At 41.5% G+C, this 22,658-nt stretch overlaps 2 protein-coding genes across 3 annotated transcripts in view; both read left to right on the plus strand.

The window, feature by feature from the left end:
• The window catches only part of PPP2R2A (protein phosphatase 2 regulatory subunit Balpha), a 37,829-nt gene extending 31,315 nt beyond the window's left edge, over positions 1 to 6,514 (plus strand). For both annotated transcript variants that reach the window (XM_053966565.1, XM_053966564.1), the window contains exons 5-10: positions 252 to 364; positions 588 to 765; positions 1,382 to 1,546; positions 2,058 to 2,227; positions 2,727 to 2,818; positions 3,658 to 6,514. In XM_053966565.1, the coding sequence (XP_053822540.1) occupies positions 252 to 364; positions 588 to 765; positions 1,382 to 1,546; positions 2,058 to 2,227; positions 2,727 to 2,818; positions 3,658 to 3,937 (998 nt within the window). In that variant the 3' untranslated portion in view covers positions 3,938 to 6,514. The remainder of the gene's footprint in view (positions 1 to 251; positions 365 to 587; positions 766 to 1,381; positions 1,547 to 2,057; positions 2,228 to 2,726; positions 2,819 to 3,657) is intronic.
• Positions 6,515 to 9,897: 3,383 nt separating this feature from the next.
• BNIP3L (BCL2 interacting protein 3 like) lies at positions 9,898 to 21,687 on the plus strand. The gene is made up of 6 exons (XM_053966533.1): positions 9,898 to 10,073; positions 14,496 to 14,682; positions 15,150 to 15,222; positions 16,494 to 16,597; positions 17,368 to 17,517; positions 18,681 to 21,687. The coding sequence occupies exons 1-6, from the start codon at positions 9,992 to 9,994 to the stop codon at positions 18,727 to 18,729; spliced, it is 645 nt and encodes a 214-aa protein (XP_053822508.1). The 5' UTR covers positions 9,898 to 9,991; the 3' UTR covers positions 18,730 to 21,687.
• The last annotated feature ends 971 nt before the right edge of the window (positions 21,688 to 22,658 follow it).

Raw genomic sequence — 22,658 nt, forward strand, 5'->3', positions numbered from 1 at the left:
CCCTGTGTCAGAGCTTACATTAATCATTCATAGCAATCCCTGTCCTGACTGAAACTTTCTCTAACTCTTATAAAAAGAACAAACTGTGGAGGAGGTTTTTTAATGCTTTTTGTCTTGTCTTGTTTTCCTCAGGCAGCATTTTTGTCTTTTTTGGTGCATGTGGGTGGCCTTGTCTTGTTTGAAGGCATCAGCTAGTGATGACTGGTGTCTCTCCACAGCTCTCATTTTAAACTGTGGCTGTTTCATTGCAGATAAAACAATAAAGTTATGGAAAATCAGTGAAAGGGACAAAAGACCCGAGGGTTATAATTTAAAGGAGGAGGATGGACGGTATAGGGATCCTACTACAGTTACAACACTACGGGTGAGTAGCTCACAATCAGCTAATTCCTCCTCTCCCAGCCCATGGCTCCAGGAGGAACTGCCCCATCACATCATTAACATAATCTTTCCTGTGATGTCACTTGGCAGAAATACTGACTTTCAAGATATTTCATCCAGCTCAGGATGTTGAAGGACTGTGCTGAGCAGTTCCGATGTCTGTGGTAGGTTTGGATCTCACTCTTGCCCTGCTCTGTGTGTTGCAGGTGCCAGTGTTCAGGCCTATGGACCTCATGGTGGAAGCCAGCCCACGAAGGATATTTGCCAATGCCCACACGTATCATATCAATTCCATCTCCATCAATAGTGACTATGAAACGTACCTGTCTGCAGATGACCTGCGGATCAACCTGTGGCACCTAGAAATCACAGACAGAAGTTTTAGTATCGTTTTGCCATTGTTCTGTGGGATGGGAGCAGGAAAACTGTTGGGTTTTATTTCCTTTCATGAAAAGTGTTTAGTATATATACAGAGAATTAATCTCCATTAATCCTGGTTACTTCTCCCTAGTAATTGTAAGGGCTTGTGCTTCTGGAGAAGGAATGGTTTGGTTTGGAGGGGACATTAAAGCTCATCCAGGTGGGCAGGACCAGGTTGCCCCAACCTGGCCTTGGACACTTCCAAGGATGGAGCAGCCACACCTGTGTGAAATTTTTAATACAAAATAGCATTTTGTAATGTAGCAGTATAATTAGAATTTAAGCAAAGTTCTGTATGAAATACATGGGAGATAATTTGTAGTCTAAAATTAATTACTACCAAAGTGGAGCAAAACTGAAGCAAGTTTTTGCTGCTGTAAGAATTATCTTGAAACTGATTCAGAATGTGATGTTACCACCTTGCTTTGTAGACAAATTGTGTGGCTTGATTTTAACTCTTACCTGGGTTGTGCCTGGGTCCCACAAGCCTGAAGTAGCATTTCTGACAGCATCAAAAACTGAAAAACACCTTGGGAAAAACCCATTTCGCTGGAGGCAATTCCTTAACGAGCTGCTGCAGATATTGTAGATATCAAGCCTGCCAACATGGAGGAGCTGACAGAGGTGATCACAGCCGCAGAGTTCCACCCCAACAGCTGCAGCACATTTGTCTACAGCAGCAGTAAAGGCACAATTCGCCTGTGTGACATGAGGGCATCAGCCCTCTGTGACAGACATTCAAAGTGTGAGTGCTGCAGTTTAGTGTCTCCCTGTGCCAGAGGACATTTGCTGTTAGAGTATATCAAACATTGAATTGTCTGTGTGGATTTGTGTAGGATTCCTGTAGTATATTGAACAGATCTAAAGTCTGAAATCTAAATAAACTTACATTTTTCTGGAGTAAAAACAGTGAATGAGTAGCAGCTTCTGTTTGAACACCAGGAATGGCTTTTTGCAGACTTCAGGTGGTTAAAGGCCATTTGGTCTGTACTTGGTGCTGGAAATCTTGCATGTATGGATCAAGACTTCACATGTTACCAAACAATTCATTTATTAAGAAGCTGACCTTGGCTTACTACAACAATAAGAGAGTATGGCAACTATATTACAGGTGTTTCTCCTTAAAAGTTATTTTATATAACACAGAGTAAACAAGGTAGAAAGTTTATTGAGACAATGTTAAAGTAATTCAGGTGTATGTTGTATCAAAGAGACACAAACTGACCTCTTGAAATGCCTGTCTTTTTTTCCGGCAGTGTTTGAAGAACCAGAAGATCCTAGCAACAGATCATTTTTCTCTGAAATCATCTCTTCCATATCTGATGTCAAATTCAGCCACAGTGGTCGATACATGATGACTAGAGATTATCTGTCAGTGAAGATCTGGGATTTAAATATGGAAAATAGACCTGTGGAAACATACCAGGTATTGAAAATCATGTGGGTTGGAAGTTAAAAAATCTGGACAGAAGCTGAGTCTTACTGATAGTCTTGATGTGGCAGTTACAGTTTTGTCTGTAGATTCAGGCAGAGCATCCCTGAGGTTTGGGGATTTCACACTCCTGTTGAAAGATCGTGGTATTTGCAGGGTAGTGGCAGAAACCAAACCCGTGTTTGGGGCTGAAAAAGCCTTCCTCTTACCCAGTGGGAATTTGGGAGGTGGAGAGGTGATCTCCAGCCTTGAGAACCATGACAACTCTTTGGCTGTCTTTATGTTCTGTGTTATATCCTGAAGAAAACAGGAGGTGAAACATTTCCCTTTCATAAAATGGTTTTAGTTGCCACTGAAAAATTGCTGTTTTCTTTATAAGAAAGAACTCTTGTGAGCAGTCTCAGGTTCCTTGCTTTTGGAACAGTCTGGGAAGGCTGTTTTATAGGTATATGAGTCTAATGCTCACTCAGTTTCTCTGATCCCTCTTTTCCAGGTGCATGAATACCTCAGAAGTAAACTCTGTTCACTGTATGAGAATGATTGCATTTTTGACAAGTTTGAATGCTGCTGGAATGGATCAGACAGGCAAGTGGAATTCTTATCCCTATGCATTTCAAATTTTCCAAGTTATTCTTAAAATGGGCAGTAGACCTCAAATACCTGGTTTTGGACAATGCTGTAGTACTTCAGTGCATGTGCATTATTAACTGGAAGAATCTGCACCAGACCTCATGGGGAACCCGTGGGAAAAGCTTCCAGGAATGTTCCCTTTTACAGTGATTTGCATGGTAGTGACCACTTAGGACAGCTCTTGCTTCTGTGCTAATCATGTCATTAACTGCTTATTTGCAGCATTTAAAGCAGTTCATTGGTTCCCTGTCTGGTTTTTTTGGTGGGGTTTTTTTTGTTGTTTTGGTTGATTGGTTGGTTTTTTTATGTTGTTTTGGTTTTTTTGATCTGGCATCTGTCTGCTCAAATATTTTTTGAGGCAAAGGAAGGACAAGTAAACTTGTAAGTGTATTTTTCTTACTGAACAACTGATGCAGAATCAGGAACTATAAGGGATTTTCACAAACCAGATGTGCTGCTTAGAACATAAATTTGCACAACTTGTCTGTCACTAAAAATCTGATGTGTTTAGGGTTTGTTGGATCTCTCCTGTGTGTGTGTGTGCGAAAATCAAATTAAATAATGACATTCGAGGTGCTTTGATAACAAAATACCTCAAAGGGCCCAGGGAAGGAAAAAGGGTATTTTGGGAGGTTTTAAATTTATAAAACATTGCAGTACCTGCTTCCCTTTAACTGTAGCAGGTGTGGGTGAGGCCACCTCCCTTCCACTTGCATGATCTCAGTTGAGACTTGGCTTGCTAAAAGGAGAAGGAATTCCTAAATTACATCTTTCTTCCTTCCCCCTCTGTGCAGCATTGTCATGACAGGGTCTTACAACAACTTCTTCAGGATGTTTGACAGAAACACGAAGCGAGACATCACTTTGGAGGCGTCCCGGGAGAACAACAAACCCCGCACAGTGCTGAAGCCACGGAAGGTGTGCGCCAGCGGCAAGAGAAAGAAGGACGAGATCAGTGTCGACAGCTTAGACTTCAACAAGAAGATCCTGCACACAGCCTGGCACCCCAAGGAGAATATCATTGCTGTAGCTACCACAAATAACTTGTATATATTTCAAGACAAGATGAATTAGGGTTGGCATTCCTAACTGAAGAGTCACTTCCTGCATAGTTGAAATAGTTGAATCTAGCATTTGTACCTGTAACAAAAGCAAGTGAGAGGTCCATTATGGCACCCCTTTCCAGTGTTTAAAAATGTGCCATATGACAACACACTTTTATAGCTCCATGGAGAAGGCTCTGTGGCTCTGTTGTCTCCGTATCTGCTAGCCATTTAGGTGAGGATAGGGCACTTTTTAATTTAAATGACTACTTGCACCATCTTGCCTAATGGACTAGACTGGACTGTCTCAACATCGGTTTACTCCACTTTTTATGCCTTCCATTGTGATGACGTCAGACACAGGGAAAGCCTTCAATCATGCTATGGGATTTAATTGTGTAACCTCATTACTGTATCATTCGTGGCCCCCTTTTTTTATTAAATACAGCTCATTCTTGCTGTGGCTTGTAGCATTCCTCCTCCTTCTGGCCTCCTGGACTCCCCCTTCTCCCTTCATCCCCCCTCCACCTCGCCTCGGTGGTGGTGTATGGAAAAAAAAATAAAATAAAGCACATAAAATGGGTCCGTTTGGGGTCAGTGGTAAAGGGGGTCTGTGTTGCAACAAATGTTTTAATAAACAGTTGACTGTAATCACTCCTTGCCATGTCTGGCACCAAAAAAGAGAAAATAAGGAAAAAAACAAACTACTGAATAAAAGTGACAAAGAATGGAGAATCTGTTTTCTTTTTTTTTTTTAATCTACCTCTTTATACAAATACTCTGTGTTTTACCTTAGATGCATGAAAATAAAATTATTTTTTTTGTAATTATTTTAACCAGTATTAATTATTTTTCATGGGAATGAAGAGAGGGAGGGATTTCACAGATACCTGTATTCCTCCTGAGTAACCTGGGCACCAGCCAGTGTATGACCTCTTCCATCTTGGCACCACAACTGCTGTCAGGTTTTGATCTGAGCAGTCACTTCTTGTGTCCTTGAATGCTCCTCTTTTTAACCTGTTGCTTTAATCAGAAAGGGAATAGAGTCTTCAGGTTTTAAATTCCATTTTTTGAGACTGATGTCTTAATGTTTAGTTTCGTCCTGGATTCTTCAATGCCTTGTTTTAGGATAAAATACCTTTAATGCCTTGTTTAGAGCACCAAGTCCCCTGTGGCTTTGTGAGAAGTTGTCCGAGCTCCTGTGTGGTGTTCTGTAGTACCAGCCAGCACCATGGTTCCATAGCTAATGACTGCACTGCATTCCGCTCTATTTTCTGTATTTATTGCTAACTGGAAATGTAGTTTTAACCATGCAAATGTTTTCTTCTGGCTTTTGGCTTTGCAAAGTTCCTGCACCTATAGAAATGTTCACTGGTGCAAGGAACCAAACCTGTGGAGTACAGAAGCTGCATGAAATACGTGTTCATAGTGATGCAAGAGATTTCAACTTCTCAGCACATAAGGCTTACCCAAAGATGAACTAGATATTGATGCTTTATAAGGCTCATGAATTTTTACTTCCAGTGTTTTTGCTAAATGTGCATTTAGGTTTTGCTCCTCCTTCATGGAAATGTTCAATGAAGTTTGAATTCATGGTGAATTTACCTTGACTGGGAGAATTTTTGTTTTTGAGTTACCTGTATTTAATTATTTCTGTGGCTTAGAGGTAGTTATTAAAATGACATTATGATTTGATCAACTGAGATACTGTTTCTGCTGTAAAATTTTGGCTGGGTTAGAGGTTATTAACAAGACTACTATTGCAATCACTCTTCAGTTTAAGTCCTTCTGCAGTGGTGTGAAAATGTAAAAATTCTAATATTTATTAATCCAGTTCTCTTAAATACAGTATTTGTCTTGTACCATGCATGCGTGACCATGAGCCTTTGTAAGGATTTTACCTTTTTTTTTTCCACCTGTTAGCCTTGTAAAACAAATGAACTGCCACAGGGACAGCAGCTGTTTTCCAGTGGGTGAATAAACGAGTGGGCCCTACTCCTACTTAGTAGCATGTGACTAATTTTACTCCAGCAACCAGACTTTCCAACAGTTCAAGAAACAACTCATTGAGTAACGTTTATCACATGTGAAGCTATTTCCAGGGCTGAGGCTTATTCTTTATCTTACCATGAGGGCACTGAGGTGATGAGATGCTTTTGCTGTGGAGCTGGCAAAATCATGTTTTGTGAAGGTGTAGGTTTATCGATGCTGGATTGGAAGATGAGGGCCATAGTATTGAGGCTGCTGCTCCTGTGCCATCCAGAGCCCCAGAGATGCCCTGAAGGTGCTTAGCACAGCCCCACACAGAGCTAGCATGTGAAGATGGCACAGAGTGACCGGGTGCAGTCACCTAGAGCAATACTGCAGTACAGCTTCCTCTTGGACCACAGCTGGACCTGCTGGGATGGGTTAAAGCTCACCTTGGGAAAGGGTTTGGGTTTGCTGGTAATGGTGATCCTTGAGATGTCATCTGAGGTTTAACTTGTCCTCACCAAACCCAGCTCCTGCCTGTGCTGTCACACTATCCATTAGAGAATTCTCTAAGCACACTGTCCACTGATACATGCTGTAAATCATATATTTTATTAATAAAAGTACACAGAGAATACACTTTGTCAGGATGCTTTTTATGCTCTTTCCTGCCCCTCCCCTTTTCTGCATTTGCAGGTATTTTTGAATGAGTGTTCTGTTCCCTGTGCCTGGGGATCTGTGTCCCCATTCCTGTCCCAGGCAGGATGGTGCTGGTCACTGCCTTCAGCTGCTCTAGTCACGCAGCATTCTCAGTGCCCAGTAAAACCAGTGCAAATCTGCAATTCCCAGTCCCTGAATGCCAGACTAAACACAGGGAAGGCATTCTCCTACCTGCACTCTTGTCCTGAAACCACTGATGGGATTGAAATGCCATCAACCACCTCTTAGGTGGTTTGTATCTACAATGTGACAACCGCAGTGTCACTCGTGCCACCAGTTACTGTTCAGAGTGAGGTGTTTATCCAGCTGACACAATGCCGAGGTGCAGGAGAGCCCCGTGCCTCAAGTCCTTTGTCACTTCCCTGCTAGGACGTGGCTGCTGTGTGGGAAACACGCTGGATATGCAGCGGCACCTGCTCCCTACTGCTCTGTTCAGGGAGGACAGGATCATTTATTGCTTAACTGCAGATCCTTTTATTATCAGTCTGATTTGAAAAAGCTCAGGTAGTGCTAACAAGCAGAAACGTGTGGGATTTCCCCTCCTGGAGAGGGGCTATGGATGATGGAATACCAATATTTTAATATAAATTTTTATTGTCATCCTCTTAGGCACAGCAGAGCTGGGAAGCAATTTCCTGTGTACTGCTCTTCTGCTCTTCACCTCGGGGCTGTAGAGGTGTAAAACATACTGGCTCCGATCAAACACTCCTTTTATTGAATAAAAGGCACCTCCTTTTGCCCTTTCCCATGGAATTGGCTGTTGCAAAGGGAAGGACTTGTGTCTTGGATCGAGGTGTGTTGGGAGTGAGGCTGTTGTGTAATGATTGTGGGTGTCTGGAGCTGTTTGCCTGCAGCAAACATCTTATTTAACTTGGTTTGGGCTCGTAAAGATAAGCAGTGGAATAAAACCAGTGTTTGTTTTACAGCTGAGAGAATAAAAACTGTGAATTCAATTTATCTACACAGTGAATTTTACCCTCCAATTTTAACAGTCTCAACCTTTGCAAACAGGAAAACAGCCCTGGCTGGTTTAAATAATGCTTTTCTGAGCCGAGGCTCTCCACTAGGAGGCAAACGTTACTGCGGAGGTGGAGGCTTCGGGACCGCGAGTGGTCACGGCGAGGTGTGGTCACTGTCCCTCAAAGTCGCCTCCGGAATCAACAGTGATCAGTTGTTGCTAAATATGAAACACTATAAAAGCGTTTCCAGGGTGGATTATCGCAGTGCAAAGAGTTCAACCCAGGTGTGCAGGGCGAAGAGCCCTTGTGCTGGGAGGATGCTGGGTGTGTCCAGCTCAGGAAAGGGCGCTTTTTCAGCTTTGGGGAACAGAAATACTACACAAAGAAAATAAAAGTAATCATGGCATGTTTTAGACTTGAGTATCATGCAATGTTTTGAGTTGGAAAGGACCTTAAATCCCATCCAGTGCCACCCCCTGCCAGGGGCAAGGACACCATTCACTGTCCCAGTTTGCTCCAAGCCCTGTCCAATGTGGCCTTGAACACCTCCAGGGATCTAGAGGCAGACAGAGCTTTCCTTCTTTACTTGTTTCAAACAATTAGAACACCTTGGAACCATGAGATAAAACAGTGGGATTATCTTGGCACAGGTCTTGTTAATTGTTTGATTTTAATTGACTTAAAGGCTTTTTTTTTTTTTTTTTCCTGGAAGAAAAAACTTTGTATTGCACTCCAGTACAAAAAGCTTTTCCCAGGAATCTGTGGCCATTGTTTCTCTTCTATTAATATGTGGTTTTGTGTCCATCCAACGCTGCCATTGTCACAGCATTTTCCATCCAAGTATTCAAATTACAAACATTAATTACATCATTCAAGTGCCTCAAGAAACCTGTGTAGTGGTTCGAGCACAGGGCTGAAAGTCAGGCCTTGTGAATGCTATTTCTGGCTCTGCATTGACTCACTCTATAATCTTGATCAATTTATTTCTGACTCAGAAATTTTAATAGTCCCACTTGACTGATAAATATTAATGCCACAAGTGTTGTGGCAAATGCTTCCTGAATGAGGGTGGTGACAAATGCTCATGTTAGCCTGTGATTTGAGGGTTGCAAAGTAGGACTGGGTTACCTGGGCAGTTTTTTTATTCAAAATCACAACTAGCTCATTGTTCTGATTTCAATCTCAAATGGTTCTGCAGCCCCTCCACCCGTAAGCAGATGTTTTATCAAGTTAATGCAATTGCCGCTTTCTTTTAACTGCTAACACAGCTAATTATCTTCCAGTGCTATCCCAGAGATGTCCAGATTTTCCATGGGGTCAGATATTTGGTACAGTCATGCAAGGCCTGCAGTCAAATTGAGAAGTGTTGGTCTTACAAAAGATTTCAAGCCTCCAAATTAGTGTAGATGAATAGAAGACAAAAAATACTTGTAACAGGTATTGTAGTACAAGATGATTGTGACACTTGTGCATACAAGCTTTTTCTCTAGCTTAAAATAGTTCTGACAGAAATAAAGTGATTTCTTCACATTTGTAATGGGGAGCAAAGAAAGAACACTACTGGAGTTGTGTCTGCATGGCTTCACTCTGATGGTGTTGCTGTTACTGAACTCCTTCATTGAGTACAGTAATGAAAAAAACATGATTTATACTCTTGTGGCTTTTGATGGGAGGACTTTATGGTGTAAAAGGTTCCTTTACAACTTTTGGTAAGCAAAATACTTATAGATATATGTGTGAGAGAGATGAGACTGAAGTCACAAAATTACACCAGAAGAGTCTAGGCCTCCAAATAAACCTTGAAGTGTTGTCAAAACAGAATGAAGAGAACAAGATGAAAAGCAGGCAGAGGGTGGGAGACGGGGGCGGACCTTGTGGCTCTGCACAACTCCTGCCAGGAGGGGACAGCCGTGGAGTCGGGCTCTGCTCCCAGGGAACAGGGACAGGAGGAGAGGGAACGGCCTCAGGCTGGGCCAGGGCAGGCTCAGGGTGGGCAGCAGCAGGAATTTCCCCATGGAAAGGGTGCTTAGGCCTTGGCACTGCCCGGGGATGTTTGGAGTGCCCATCCCTGGAGGTGTTCAAGGTAGGCCTGGACATGGCACTCAGAACTCTGGGCTGGGGACAGGGTGGGGATCGGTCACCGGTCGGACTCGGTGGCCGGGGAGGGCTCTCCCAGCCTGACAGACCGTGCTCAGGTCACTCCCTTTCCCCGCGTCCCGCTCCCCGTCACGCCGCTCCCGCTCCCTCAGCGCCCGCCCTGCGCACGCGCGGGACGTGCGCGGGCGCGGGTCGCGCCATGGACGCGGAGGGCGGGAGCGGCGGGTGCCGCGCCTGCGCAGCCCGGCGGGGCGGGGCGGCCGGGCCCGGAACGGAGTCCGGGTTTGTTGTTTTTGCCCCAGCGGCTCCTCAGTCGCCTCAGCCGCGCCGCCGCCGCCATGTCCAGCCCTCAGGAGCAGCCGCAGCACAACAACAACAACCCGCCGGCGGACGGGACGCACGGCGAGCCCGGCCTCAACAGTGAGTGCGGCCGCAGGGGCGCGGGGAGCCCTGAAGGGGACGTGAGGGCCGCGACCCGCTCGCGCCGCTCCGGGCCGCCATTGGCGTACGACGCGCCGCGCGAGCCGCCGGGAGCCAATGGCCGGGGCGGAGTGGGTGTAAATGGCCCGGCGGCGGCCGCAGGGGGCAGAGGAGCAGCGGTGGGGTTCGTGAGGGGCCGGCTGGCACCGGGGAACCCCGCAGCCCCGGGCAGCGGGAGCGGCTGGGAGAGCCGAGGGGCCGCGCGGCACTACCGGCGTGGATAAAACGGGCTCCGGGTTGTGAGAGTGCTGCGCCTGGCGGGCCCCGACCCGCCTCCTCTCGCAGGGGGCTGAGGGCGATCGGGTCCCCCGAGGAACGGCTCGAGCTCGTTGCGTGGTTACACGGAGTTTACCCGAACAGCGACGATGGGAATACAGCGGGGTAGGGGGAGGAGCGTGGCTGTGGGAATGAGTTTATTCAGTGGCTGAGTCAATAGCACTGACGTGAGCTATTTCCCTCTATATCCGGCATCTCTGTCAGCTGCATCAGCTGCATTTTGGTCCTGGGATAACACTAGTAAGGCAGATCATGTAGGCTCTGGTACTTACTTGGCAGTTGCTTTCCCTTCGTTATAAACAGCTCCTTCGGTGTGTCTTTTCATCTCTACATTTTAAGGATAGAAAAGGTGAATTGCATTAATGATTAACTGTAACCTCCGTGGTTTACGATGCAGTTTAGCTGACCACAAAATAAACTCGTTGGTTGGTTTTCCATAACTCAATGGAAATTGTATGAAAGAAAGAATAAACTGTGCCCATTTCAGAACGCTGCTGTTGTGTTGTGCTAACACTGCATCGTGTGATAACCGTGACACCTTAAACCTGAGTCAATAATCTTGGCAAATTATTCAGGCCTGTTATACTTAAATAACTGTTAGGCTGTCAAAGTTGTGACGTGCCGGGTGCCTGACTCCATGCTTACTTCAGAAATGGCCATATTTGATGCCTGTATATTTTATTTTTAAGTTTTGGTGATGTGGTAATTTTGTGGGACTCATTAATCTGCTGGATTATAGGAGCAACAAGAGCTCTGTAAGCAGGGATGGATCTGCCCACAGAGATCTTGCTGCTGGGGCAGCAGGTAGAGGCTCACCCAGCTCAGTGATTGCTGGAGGGGCTGAGTACGAGGTAGGAGAGGAAATGTTTGACACTCTGTGCTCTAGCAACAAAACAAATGCACCCAATCAGTTCCACGCAGGCTTAGTGCTGCTTTCAGATGTTCATCCCCTGCACAATGCTTTGGTGGGAGAGGTGTATTTCTGCCATTCTCTCAGCTTTTAAATGAACTTTTCAGGCTAATGAGCTGAGACACCTATTCATGTTGTTCTGCGTGTCATTTGTGCATGTTTAGGGCCTTTTGCACTTGGAGGGCAGAAGAGCTGGGAATAAAACTGGTAACCTGTGCTTTGTTGGGTTCATAGAGATAAAAAATCCAAGTTGCTTGCTTTGGGAATTCTAGATGCTTCCTATATTTTAATTATTATAAAGCTTTGTTACATATTGACAAAAAGAAATCCCACCTTAGGCAAGAGCCCATCTAGCTCTGTCATGGAAAATCTGCTTAATAATTACCATTGTGGGAGTCTGGTTGGCTTTTCCTTTCCTTTTTTTTTTTTTTTTTTTTCTTTTTCTTTTTTTTTCTTTTCTTTTTGGTTAAAATTGTACTTCATTGTAAAAGTGATATTTATTCATTTATTCAGGTTGATCATGTCTCAGACTACTTGTAAGCTCCTGAGTTGGTAGTAGCTTGGAGTATTTTTATATCTATAAAATATATACAGGTATTTAATTTATATATTGCCTTTGATATCTCCACTTCATGCACCAAGCTGTAATCAGAGGGAATAAAAAATAAGACCAGTCTTCCCCAACATGTTTCATTCCTGCTTTTTAAACAGTCCACCAAGTTATGGAAAAACATAGAATTAAAGTCAGTGTATATAAATTTATAGTGAAATAAATAGCCATAGAGCAAAGCCAACATTCAAACAATTTTGGAGAAAAATAACATTCTTGTGAACAGTTTGTGTTTTTTTTTTCTCCTAAGAGTGTGTGTTATGTGATTTGTGAAGGGAGGAGATGCTGCCACATTTCTTAATTCTATTGCTCTTAATTCTACCACTCCATTCTGCCACATTTCCTATTATAGTGTCAAGTAGAAACATGGTGAAATTAAAAGTTCTCAGGCAGGTGATTCATGTACAAAAAAGCTTGGGGCAAACTCCATTCTCTGTTATTTGGGCAGTTTATTCTCCAATACATTTCTGTCCATTTCTGTAAATAAACAGAGATTTATGTCCCTCTAATCAATCTTTGAACCCAGCCATGTTCCCTGCTCCCTCTCCCAAAGTGGTTGTGAGTGCCAGTGGGAGTGGGTAGCGTGCTGGAGCTTGATGGCAGATTATGCTTCTTTGAATGTATTTTGAGTCATTCCTGGTGAGGTCAGTTGGGAACGTGCTGCTCCTCATGTCAACTCCTGCTCAGCTCCCACGGACTCTTTACTCACAGTAGAATTTGGGATCTCTTCTTACTACGGCCACGGTGTGTTTTAGATAAATACAGAATTTGTCAGCCCGAGGTAGATCAGTAAAAACTTTATTTGTGGCAGTGGGTTTGGAGCTGTGTGTCAGAGTAAGGAGATCTGATCACCATCCTCTGGGTGTTCTAGTGTCAGAGGAACACATCCCCTCACGCTTTTGCCCTCTGCTGATTTTTTTGATCATAGATTGCTTTGCAGATCCTGATTTTTCCAATAGCCAAAAGTGGTTGTTGGGGAATATAAGGCTTTTTTTCCTAACTAACTTTTGACCACTTGCTAACTGCATTTGCCACCTGCTTTTTGCAGGTGTAGCCTCTTGCTGCTGCAAGGCAGAACAACCTTCCTGATGAAGCTCTTAGAGTTTGGCTGTTTTATTTAGGAATTCAGACACCAGCAATCATCACCAATCTGGAATAACACATCCTCTGTCTGATGCTGACTGAGCAAACCTGCCTCTTCCCAGTTAACACCTGATGATTATCTGAAAAGCCTAATGTGCAGTGCTGAGATGGTGCCTGTGTGCTCCCAAAATCCCCTGTTTGTGAATCCAGCCTGGAGAAATTAGGCTGGGAACCACCAGAGCATGGTGCTTCCATGGACATCACTGTAATGGCTTCCTGAATAATTGGTACTAAATGAGAATTCTTCACCAAGTTGAAAACAGGCTCATTATTAAACATCCCTTCCTGTGTCACTGATGGAGTTCCCAGAGACAAAACCATGCTACAAAAAATAAATGCAGGCACTTCCAGGTGCATTTCAGAAATCAAAAATCAGTGTTAAAATGTAGGACTTGTATAAATAATGCTCAAAATGTTGTATTTGTAGATTCAGGCTTGCTTTTCTTACTTGGATATTTTTACCTCCTGGGGGAAGATGTCCAAACAGTAAAAAATAGTTAACCAAATACCAAATTTGTTACAAAAAGAACCCTGAAAGCTCCTACCTTCAGGTGGACTAAACTAAATTACACAGGAGTTGTGGTGACATGTATCTCTAAAACCTGTTTGTTTCCAATTAAAACATGTTGTTAAAGATTATATCGGAACCTACACTCTCATATTTAGTTAATCTGCATATAATACATAATAATAAAGTATAAGTGAAATACATTTTAAAATAAAAATCTTCTCTTTATCACACAAAGAAGTGTGTGAACTTCTTAGCAGCTGCTCTTGTCATCCATGGTACACTCTTGCTCTTTGTTGAATTTTAGTGCACATGTAGATGTCCCATAGGTAAAACTACAAAAAAAAAAAAAATGGGGGAAAACCAGTAAATCGGAGCTTTATGGATGATGCTTGTGCCAAAGCAAAGCAAGCTGAATGGGACCTGAGAATGGCAGCCTGCCTGATGTGTAGAAAAATTGGGGATTGATCCAAGGCCTTTGGAAGTAAAGAAAAGGAGAATATAAAGCTGCACAGGGGGTAGTTTTGTAGTAGAGGCATAGGGATGAAAATTCTGATTGAGAAAGGAATGTAGAAAAAGAAAGGGTGAGGTGTAATGGAATGATCCGTAGTTAATTGAAGCTCCAAACTGCAGAGAGATGTGGCTGATTAAAGTATTAATAGTTGGGGAGAAAGGAGACATCTTATTGACCAGCACCAGAGTTAGGGAGCAACAACCAGCTTTTAGGGATGTTTGTGTTGATGAAAGAAGAAGAACCCTGTTGCTGTTGTCTCTGTCCCATGTTTATGAGCTTGCTCAGGTCAGTGTGTGCTATCTGAACCCAGCATGCTGGTGTTTCCCTCTGGGTGCAGTTGATAAACTGAAGGTGTGTTCAGTGCTGGGGTGTCCATGGGGTGACGTGTGGCTATCCTACAGGTTCCTGGGTGGAGCTGCAGATGAACAGCAACGGCAACAGCAACGACAACAGCAACGGCAAGAACGGGGGCCTGGAGCACGTCCCGTCCTCCTCCTCCATCCACAATGGAGACATGGAAAAAATCCTCCTGGATGCACAGCATGAGTCAGGACAGAGCAGTTCAAGAGGTAGTTCCCACTGTGACAGGTAAAGGAGTGTTGGCCACCCTGCCTGCAATTTATTGCCCTTTTTGTCCTGTGGATGGGCAAAGCTTTTTGTCAGGGAAAAGTCTATTGTGCTCCAGTATTTGGACTAGCTGCTGGCTCATGGTAACTGTGTGATGCTTCCACTTCTAATGATACAAACCACATGTAATTCACAGTACTGGTAGTGTTCCCTACAAGAACAAAGGGAGTTGCATCTTTTCTGTAGCAGCTGAACTTTTGGGCAGTGCTTTCTTTGCTTTAGAGAGAAACTGTGAACTCTGTCGAGAAAGGTAGGATTATAAATTTTAAAAAATTGGTGGGGTTGTGGGTTGGGAAGACTTTCTAATGCTGGTATTTGGGATCTGAATAATGTCCAAAAATGCATGAGGAAATGATTCAGCTGAGATTTACCTACACTGATGGTTCTTTAGATGACAAAATGACATTATGAAATCAATTTTTCTTTAGCCCGTCACCTCAAGATGATGGACAGATAACTTTTGATGTGGAAATGCACACAAGTAAAGACAGTAGTTCTCAGGTATTTTCTTCCTTAACTTTTAAAATATACATTTGTAAGTTGTGGATATTTGATCTAGGCTTGAGGGTAGAACATGCTCTTTCTGATGTCAAAAGACTTATATTCTGTATTAATTGAAATTTGACTTAGAGATTAATAGTGTTGGAGTGAGGGAAAAATGAATCTCCATCTGTACAGCTGAGAAATGCTTCTTTCCTAGCAGTCATGTTACTGTGTAACCCTGCTGGCACTGGGTGTCAAAGCTGGGTTTGAAATGTTCATATTTCTGCACAAGATTTCAGGCTGTTCAGTGATTGCTGTGCAGATGCTCACATGACAGTGAGTAATCTCCGAAACACAAACTGAGAGGAGACTAATGCTGAACTCTTAGTTTGATAATCTCATAAAATTTGCTGTCTTCAGCAGTATAAATAAAAAGCATTCCTGGAATAATGAAACCCTGCATTTAATTTTGTCAAAAACCTGGGACTGTTGCAGTTCTGCCCTGAGAGCCAGAAGGGTCTGAATGAAGGTGTTGGTGAGCTCTGCATCTCACTTGCGACTGAGCTATTTGATTACCTCTGGGTTTCCTGTGGTTCCCACTTAATGTTGTAAGGGGCTTATCTTACTTTAGTAAGAGTCACTCAGGAGATTGTTTTAATACTAAGTAGGAGTTAAAGTCAGTGGTGTTTTCTACTCTTCCTAATTTATTTCTTTTCTTATATAGTAACATTTGCATCTATTGATTCGAAGTTAAATTTTTATATACAATTAGAGTGAGTACTTGCTTTTCCCTTTTGCATCTGGGATTCACCCAGTAGAAGCTACTAGTTGCAAGTAATGTAAATTTTAAATGACTCATAACACCTTTAAAAAGTCAAAATACTGGTTTTGAAATCTTATTTGACTTCCCATGCTTTTAGTCATGTTCTGTGGGCTTTAAATGGAATGCCATCCACCTAATGTTTTTTCCCATTTGTAAATATTTTTTGCACAGTTTTGGTTTATTACATTTAGGATTAAAATAATAATTTGGTTTTGTTAGTTAAAAAAAACAAACAGCTTGCAATAATGTGGAAATCCTGGATATAGTAATAGAATTTGTGGTTTCCTGACTTCCACTGGCAAAATCAAATCTCTTTGAAATAATCAGCAGTCCAAGAACACTTACTCATTTATCAGGTGCCACCATTTGGTGCTTTTCATGTCACCACTGTTGTTGTCACTCTCAATTTAACACCATGAGGAGGAGCTAATTGAGTGTTACAAGGCTTGTCCCCTGTGTGTTTCAGTCCGAAGAAGAAGCAGTAGAAGGAGAGAAAGAATTGGAAGTTATGAAGAAAAGTGCAGACTGGGTGTCAGACTGGTCAAGTAGGCCTGAAAACATTCCTCCCAAGTGAGTTCAACTCCATGTTTTTAATGAATATTCCTATATTTTAATGAATAGATGAAGGAAAGGATCGTCACAGTCTCACAATCAAAATAAGTTCATCTTAGGAAGAGGTTGATTTCTCTGTGGGGAGGCTAAAATGGTCAAAACAATGAAGTATGAAAATCAAAATAGCAACAGAATGACTTGAAGGTAATACAAAGCCACAGCAAGCTGATTGCAAGGTTTCTTGACAAAATTATAATTAGTGGGAGAGCTGGGTACTTGGAGCTGGGATTCATGGGATTTAGTCTTGGCTTATTGAACGGAAGAGTGTTGAGCAAGTCTCCTAAATTCTCTGTCCCTTTTTTTCTTTCTATGTAAAATATGTAATGTTCATCCACGGAAGGGGAAACCTTGAGATCCTTGAATGCAAAGCATTTTTATTAAAATAGAGGATGCTGTCTAAATCTGGCAGACTTCTGTATCTGTGTTTGGAACAAAAAATGAGGCCTCTTGCTAACAAATCACATCCTGAAATTCCCTCTCTCGGACCTACCTCTCTCTGCAGCTCCTGCTCCCTTTGTGTCTATACTGTCTGTGTAAGTGGTCTCTCCACAATCCCTCCTCTTATTATCTTTGATTCCTTACTCTGTGTAAGGGATCTCGGGTTTTGATTTTGTACTTAAAAAAAAAAAAAAAAAACAAACGTTCCTACAGAGATCTGTGCATTTGTGGGCAAAAAAAGAAACAAAAAAGTCTTGTTGAATTTTTCCCCCCTCCCCCTCTTCTTCCAGGGAATTCCATTTCAGACATCCTAAACGTTCAGTGTCTCTAAGTATGAGAAAAAGTGGAGCAATGAAAAAAGGTGGCATTTTCTCTGCAGAATTTCTTAAGGTTTTCATTCCATCTCTGTTCATATCTCATGTTTTGGCTCTGGGACTAGGGTAAGTATTAACCTAATTCTCACTTCAGTTTTTGCATTTCCACTTCGCTTGAATGTCAGGTCCTGCTGAAAAGGACCTTTTCTAGAGTAATGATTTTTGCCCATCACTCAAACTTGATGTACTTTTACAAAAGCAGGAAAACTTTGTAACAATTAGAACTTTTCAGCCTTTCCTGTGTTTTATTTCCAGAATAAATCAAGTTATATTGAATATGCATGGATGAATTTGCAAATAACCTTTGCAATTGTAACATGTGCAATTTGATTATGCGCCTTCTATTTAAATACTTGAGGTTATAAGGGGGAAAATTAGAATAGATGAAAAATAACTTTTACTGACCAGTATGAAACTACACTGTACAAATAATGATGCTGAGGTGGTCTGTGTGGCACCAACTCTGTAATTTCCAGTTTAATGCTGCTTTGTGGTGTTACTGAAAGTCAAGGTTTGAGTACTTAGAGAAAGAGAGATAAAAAATTGGATGTGTCCTGCAAGATCATCTGTGTCTCTGCTTAGCAGTGTTTTCATTGCCTTTGTAATCTAATATAATCTCTCACTTTGCCTAAATCCTTACGTTCTGATTATCCATCTTAAGTTCTGGGATGGGGCAAAGGCATGGACTCAAAACATGGTTTTATTTAACTTTGTGTTTGGTTTTGTGGATGTAGTTCAAGTGTCTCTTTAAATTCTTGTAAACTCTTAAATAAATTAGGATCGAATATGTGAGGATGTACTGTGAGATATTTGTACTACAGCAAAATTGTGCATTTCTGCAATGATTTAAATCTTACTTGTGGTCAGTGTTTGCATAGATCCTCAATGCTCAGAGTTTTAAATCTCATCCCCCTCCCTATAGGCAGCACTTGATTTGTTTTACCTCAGTTAGGAGTGTTGCTGTGTCAGGTACTCAAAACACAAAAGCTTTTGGATTGGGGTTTTCAGATGAGCCTGGGACTGGAGGAAAACCCACTTAGGGTGAGTACTGAGAGCATTGATCCTTCCAGACTCATGCAAAACCTCTCTGTAAGTAGTTTTATAGAAGAGAAGTCTGTGGATGGATCTCAAGACTTGAGAGAGGGATTAGAGCAGCTGTTTGTGTGGGGACTGTGGGAAAGCAGGGAGTATTCCTGTGCAATACGATATCCTTACACTTTTTATTTCAGCATCTACATTGGGAAACGCCTGACCACACCTTCAGCCAGCACTTATTGAACCTATGGAGTGCAACCTGGACCCCATGTGACCTGTGAAGGTGTTACCGTCTCATTTAGTACATTTGACTTGAGACCATTTTAAGCATGACCCTGACTTTACCCTTTCCTTCCATATCCAGGTTTTTGCTAACTCTGGAATTCAGTATTGTGTTGGAACTCTGTTGAGGTGTTTGGCTATCCACATTCTTTCCCTCTCTCCCATTCCCCTGCCTCTTGGCCTGCAAGACACGTCAGAGTTGCTGGATGGAGTTTACAACTGTCTCTGTGTTGCAAGGGCTTCTCTCAATGCAAAATGCCACCAGCAAGTTTAATTTTATCAGTGATGCTGTTTCCTCCTTAGTGCAATCTGACTTCAGTTGCAGTTGTGCATGGTCTAAGTGTTGACTGCATGGGGGTGATAAAACAATCTCTTTGGAAGGAAATTACTGATTGAAGTGGGAAAGAGTTTTTCTTTTGTAAAAAAGAAGCTGGTTATGGAATAAACTAAGAAATCACTGGTAATAAAGATCCAGTTTAAATCAGCTTTTGGGGGGAATTTACTCGGCCCCTTGTATTGGCTAATAAACACCATTTGAATTGCAGGAGGCAAAGACTGCATAAATTTTAAAGTAGGATAACTAAATCCATCAGCATATTTTAATACTAGGTAATTGTTGTAATCTTGTCTTTTCTATGAAGTCAGCTCCTTATTCCTTGTAGGAAAACCTGTCTGATACCTAGGAAATATTAGAAAAATTGCATTGTTTGCATGTGAAGAAGCTTTTTTTTTTCTTTACCTGTTTTCTTAAGGGAAAATTTTCAATGTGAAATTTTCCTTTTCAAAGTAGTTCTAAATTAAGGAAAAACCCAGCAGCTGTAGTGTAGGTAGGCTCTGTGTAAAAGGAAATTATTCTATTTGTTGTGGACCCACTTACAGCTCTGAAGATCTGGCAGTTTCAGCAGGAAAAGCATTTGACTCATCCTTAAGGGGGACAATCTTGCAGGTGCATAAAGGTTCAGAAGTTGTAAAAGCTCTGAAATGTCTTCTACAAATGAATTTTCAATATTCCTCTCTCTCGTTGTTTACTGTACAATCTCCTTTTTGGGGATACTTGGAACCTGAAAGTCACTTGTGATGTCTCATGTTAGGATAGATTTCTCACTGATGTTCATGAACTTTTATCTTAGGGAACATTAAGCCTTGTCCTCCTTCAGTGATACTTCTTTTCAAAATGTGAAGCTTTAGTACCAAATTGTTACAAACATCGGGACAGTCTTGTCCCTAAATAGATTTTATTGGATTTCAGAACATGTAGCATGAACTCTGAAGGACAGAATACTCTATATATATATGAAAATATGTTACAGACTTTAATACTAAGTATTTAGGGAACCAATGCTAATTTTTAGACTAGCAAAAATCTCATTTAAATAAAAACTTTAGTCGGCAGACTTGTAGAAAATAAGAAAATCTAGTCAGCCATTTGGAGAAAACGGCTACCTATAATTGTTTGCTTGCATCAGACTTTATAAAGTTGATTATTTGATAGAGCAGTGATTGCTTGAACCAATTGATGCATAGAAGCTAAATCCCTGCTGAGATTTGGGTTAAAAAAAACTTTAGTTAGCTCCCAGGAAGTGAAAAAGTTAAGTATGAATCCACTGCTTAACTGTATTTATTTTCATTCTCTACTTCTGAATGCTGTCAGAGAATGCTTTCAGGGTGAACAACAAATCCTCTTGAGTAATCTGCTTTTTTTTTCTTTAGTTGTGAATACTGAGTGGCACTTGAGCTGCCCACAAGTACAGGTCTGTTTTGGGTGTGGATATTGGGTTTCACCCAGAGGTGGGGATGGGCAGGGGAACCCGGTGGAGGGCGTTTTAGAGAGCATCAAATACTTCACTTTACAGCCCTAAAATCTGAAGAGATGGGAGAAAGGCTGGACCACTTTCACTTCTAACACAGCACCTTGTTTTGTATGAAATTGGAGTAGTGGAAAAAGAGATATTTACTAAGTAGGGAGTACTTCTTAAAGAGGAAAACTCAGTAAATTACACCTTTATAAATGAAAAGGTAATTCTTCAGAATATCTGATAAATAACAGTGCAAGCTTGTGGCTGGAGTATCAAGACCACTAATGACATTTGGAGTAAAACCTGTGAAACCCAGAGCTGAGGAATGCCCCGTGGTCACTGTAACACTGGCTGGGATACAATGCAGTATTTATTGAGACCCTGTTCTAAGCTTTGGAGGAAAATCTGCAACTTCCACTTTTACCATGAACAGGAACACAGTGTTGTATCATTCACAAAGGGGTTTCAGTTATTGAGAGTTGAAGTTTTGTTAAGATAAATGTTGTTTAAAAAGCTTTATACCTGTTTACAGTTTTGGAAAAAAAAAATGTAGGCTTCATTTTTCTTATGTTCAGTGAAAACTGGCCTAGACTTGTAAATAGGATCAAGAAAAAATGCATAAACTCGCACATTAAAGATGCAGGCTAACCTAACTGCAGCAAATGTATATTTACTTACTGTTTTAAAAAGTGAAAGCTGAAGATTGTTAGAAATTCAAATTTTTAATTGACATTTGTTGAAATATTGGAATTAACTGAGCCAAAGTGATTATGCATTCTTCATAAATTAGTTAGCACTTTGTAACATTATATACAGTTTACATGTATAAGTTGTAGCTTATAAACATTTTGTGCCATTAAAGCTCTCACAAACCTGGTTGTCTGAAATTACTTCATGCTGCGCCTTTCTTTTGTCTTTCCTCTATTTCCCTTTTTTTACAGGTCTACTTTTTAAGATGTTTTATGGAACTGTTTTGTTCTGGGTGACACAAACATTGAAGCTGCTGTTTGTAGACTAGAATAATTTTTTGAAAGATTGCTTGGGTTTATTTTGGTTTTGTTTTTTAGTGACTTGGGACCATCCGCTTCATTTCCTGAAGCACTTAATAAAAATATTCCCCCTGGTTGGCCTTGTGTACCTTTTCCAAATCCGCCAGCACCTTGTCCAGGAAAAACTCTGGAAGGAAAATAATGCGGTGACATATTAAATGCAAAGTAGAATTGCTGAGATTTTGTATGCTTGGTCAACTCTGTTGTATTCCTTATATTTCTCTTCTGTTTCCTAATTGTGTTTAATTTGCAGATTAAAGAGTAAGGAACATAAACCCTAATTGTTAATGTGCCTCCATGTTCTTGGTTCAAGAGCACAGGTTATTTCTGTTTATCTAGAGGAGAGTTGTTCATTCTAGGTGGAAATGGCACCATTCTGATTTCTGGTGCCACTCAGTTATTCTTTTCTATATTTTTAATCTGTAAATCCAGAACTTTGTGTAAATGGAATTTTCTTTTTCCAGAGGAATAAGAGAAAATTATAAGCCCTACTTTCAGAAAGTTTCTTTCTCTGGGTCTCACAGTGAAACTTGGGCCTGAGCTTTTGAATTGCTTCAAAACCTTGTAGCTATAATGCAAGAATAAATACAAGATCATATTGCATAAGGCAGCACTTTCTTTGCTCTGGGATTATTCTAGTGTAAATCATATTTTGATGGAGTTGAGGACTGCCTTCAAGTTTCTTTTCATTCTTGTCCAAGAATTTCAGATTCTGGGAAAGTTCCCTGGTTGAGTTCAGTGGTGGGATGTTGAGTCTTCCTTACACTGGATTCAGGCTTCACTGTGCACATATGAAAAGCTTAGAATTTGAATTGTTTAATGGCTAAGTTCACTATAAAAACATTATTTACACTTTTGTGTGTATGCATACCTGTAAAAATTCCATCTGAAAGTGAAGCCCTGATTCCCTGCAAGCGTTTGTAGGATCTTTGCCTCGTGTTTTTGATTTATGAAGACTCTTTTGTGTTTTGGGCCTTGAAAACCAATATAAATCAACCAGCACTTTCAAAACAAAACAAAAACCTGGAGGTACTCCTGAAAAACC

Source organism: Vidua chalybeata, chromosome 28 (genome assembly GCF_026979565.1).
Source record: "Vidua chalybeata isolate OUT-0048 chromosome 28, bVidCha1 merged haplotype, whole genome shotgun sequence".
NCBI classification, from domain to species: Eukaryota; Metazoa; Chordata; class Aves; order Passeriformes; family Viduidae; genus Vidua; species Vidua chalybeata.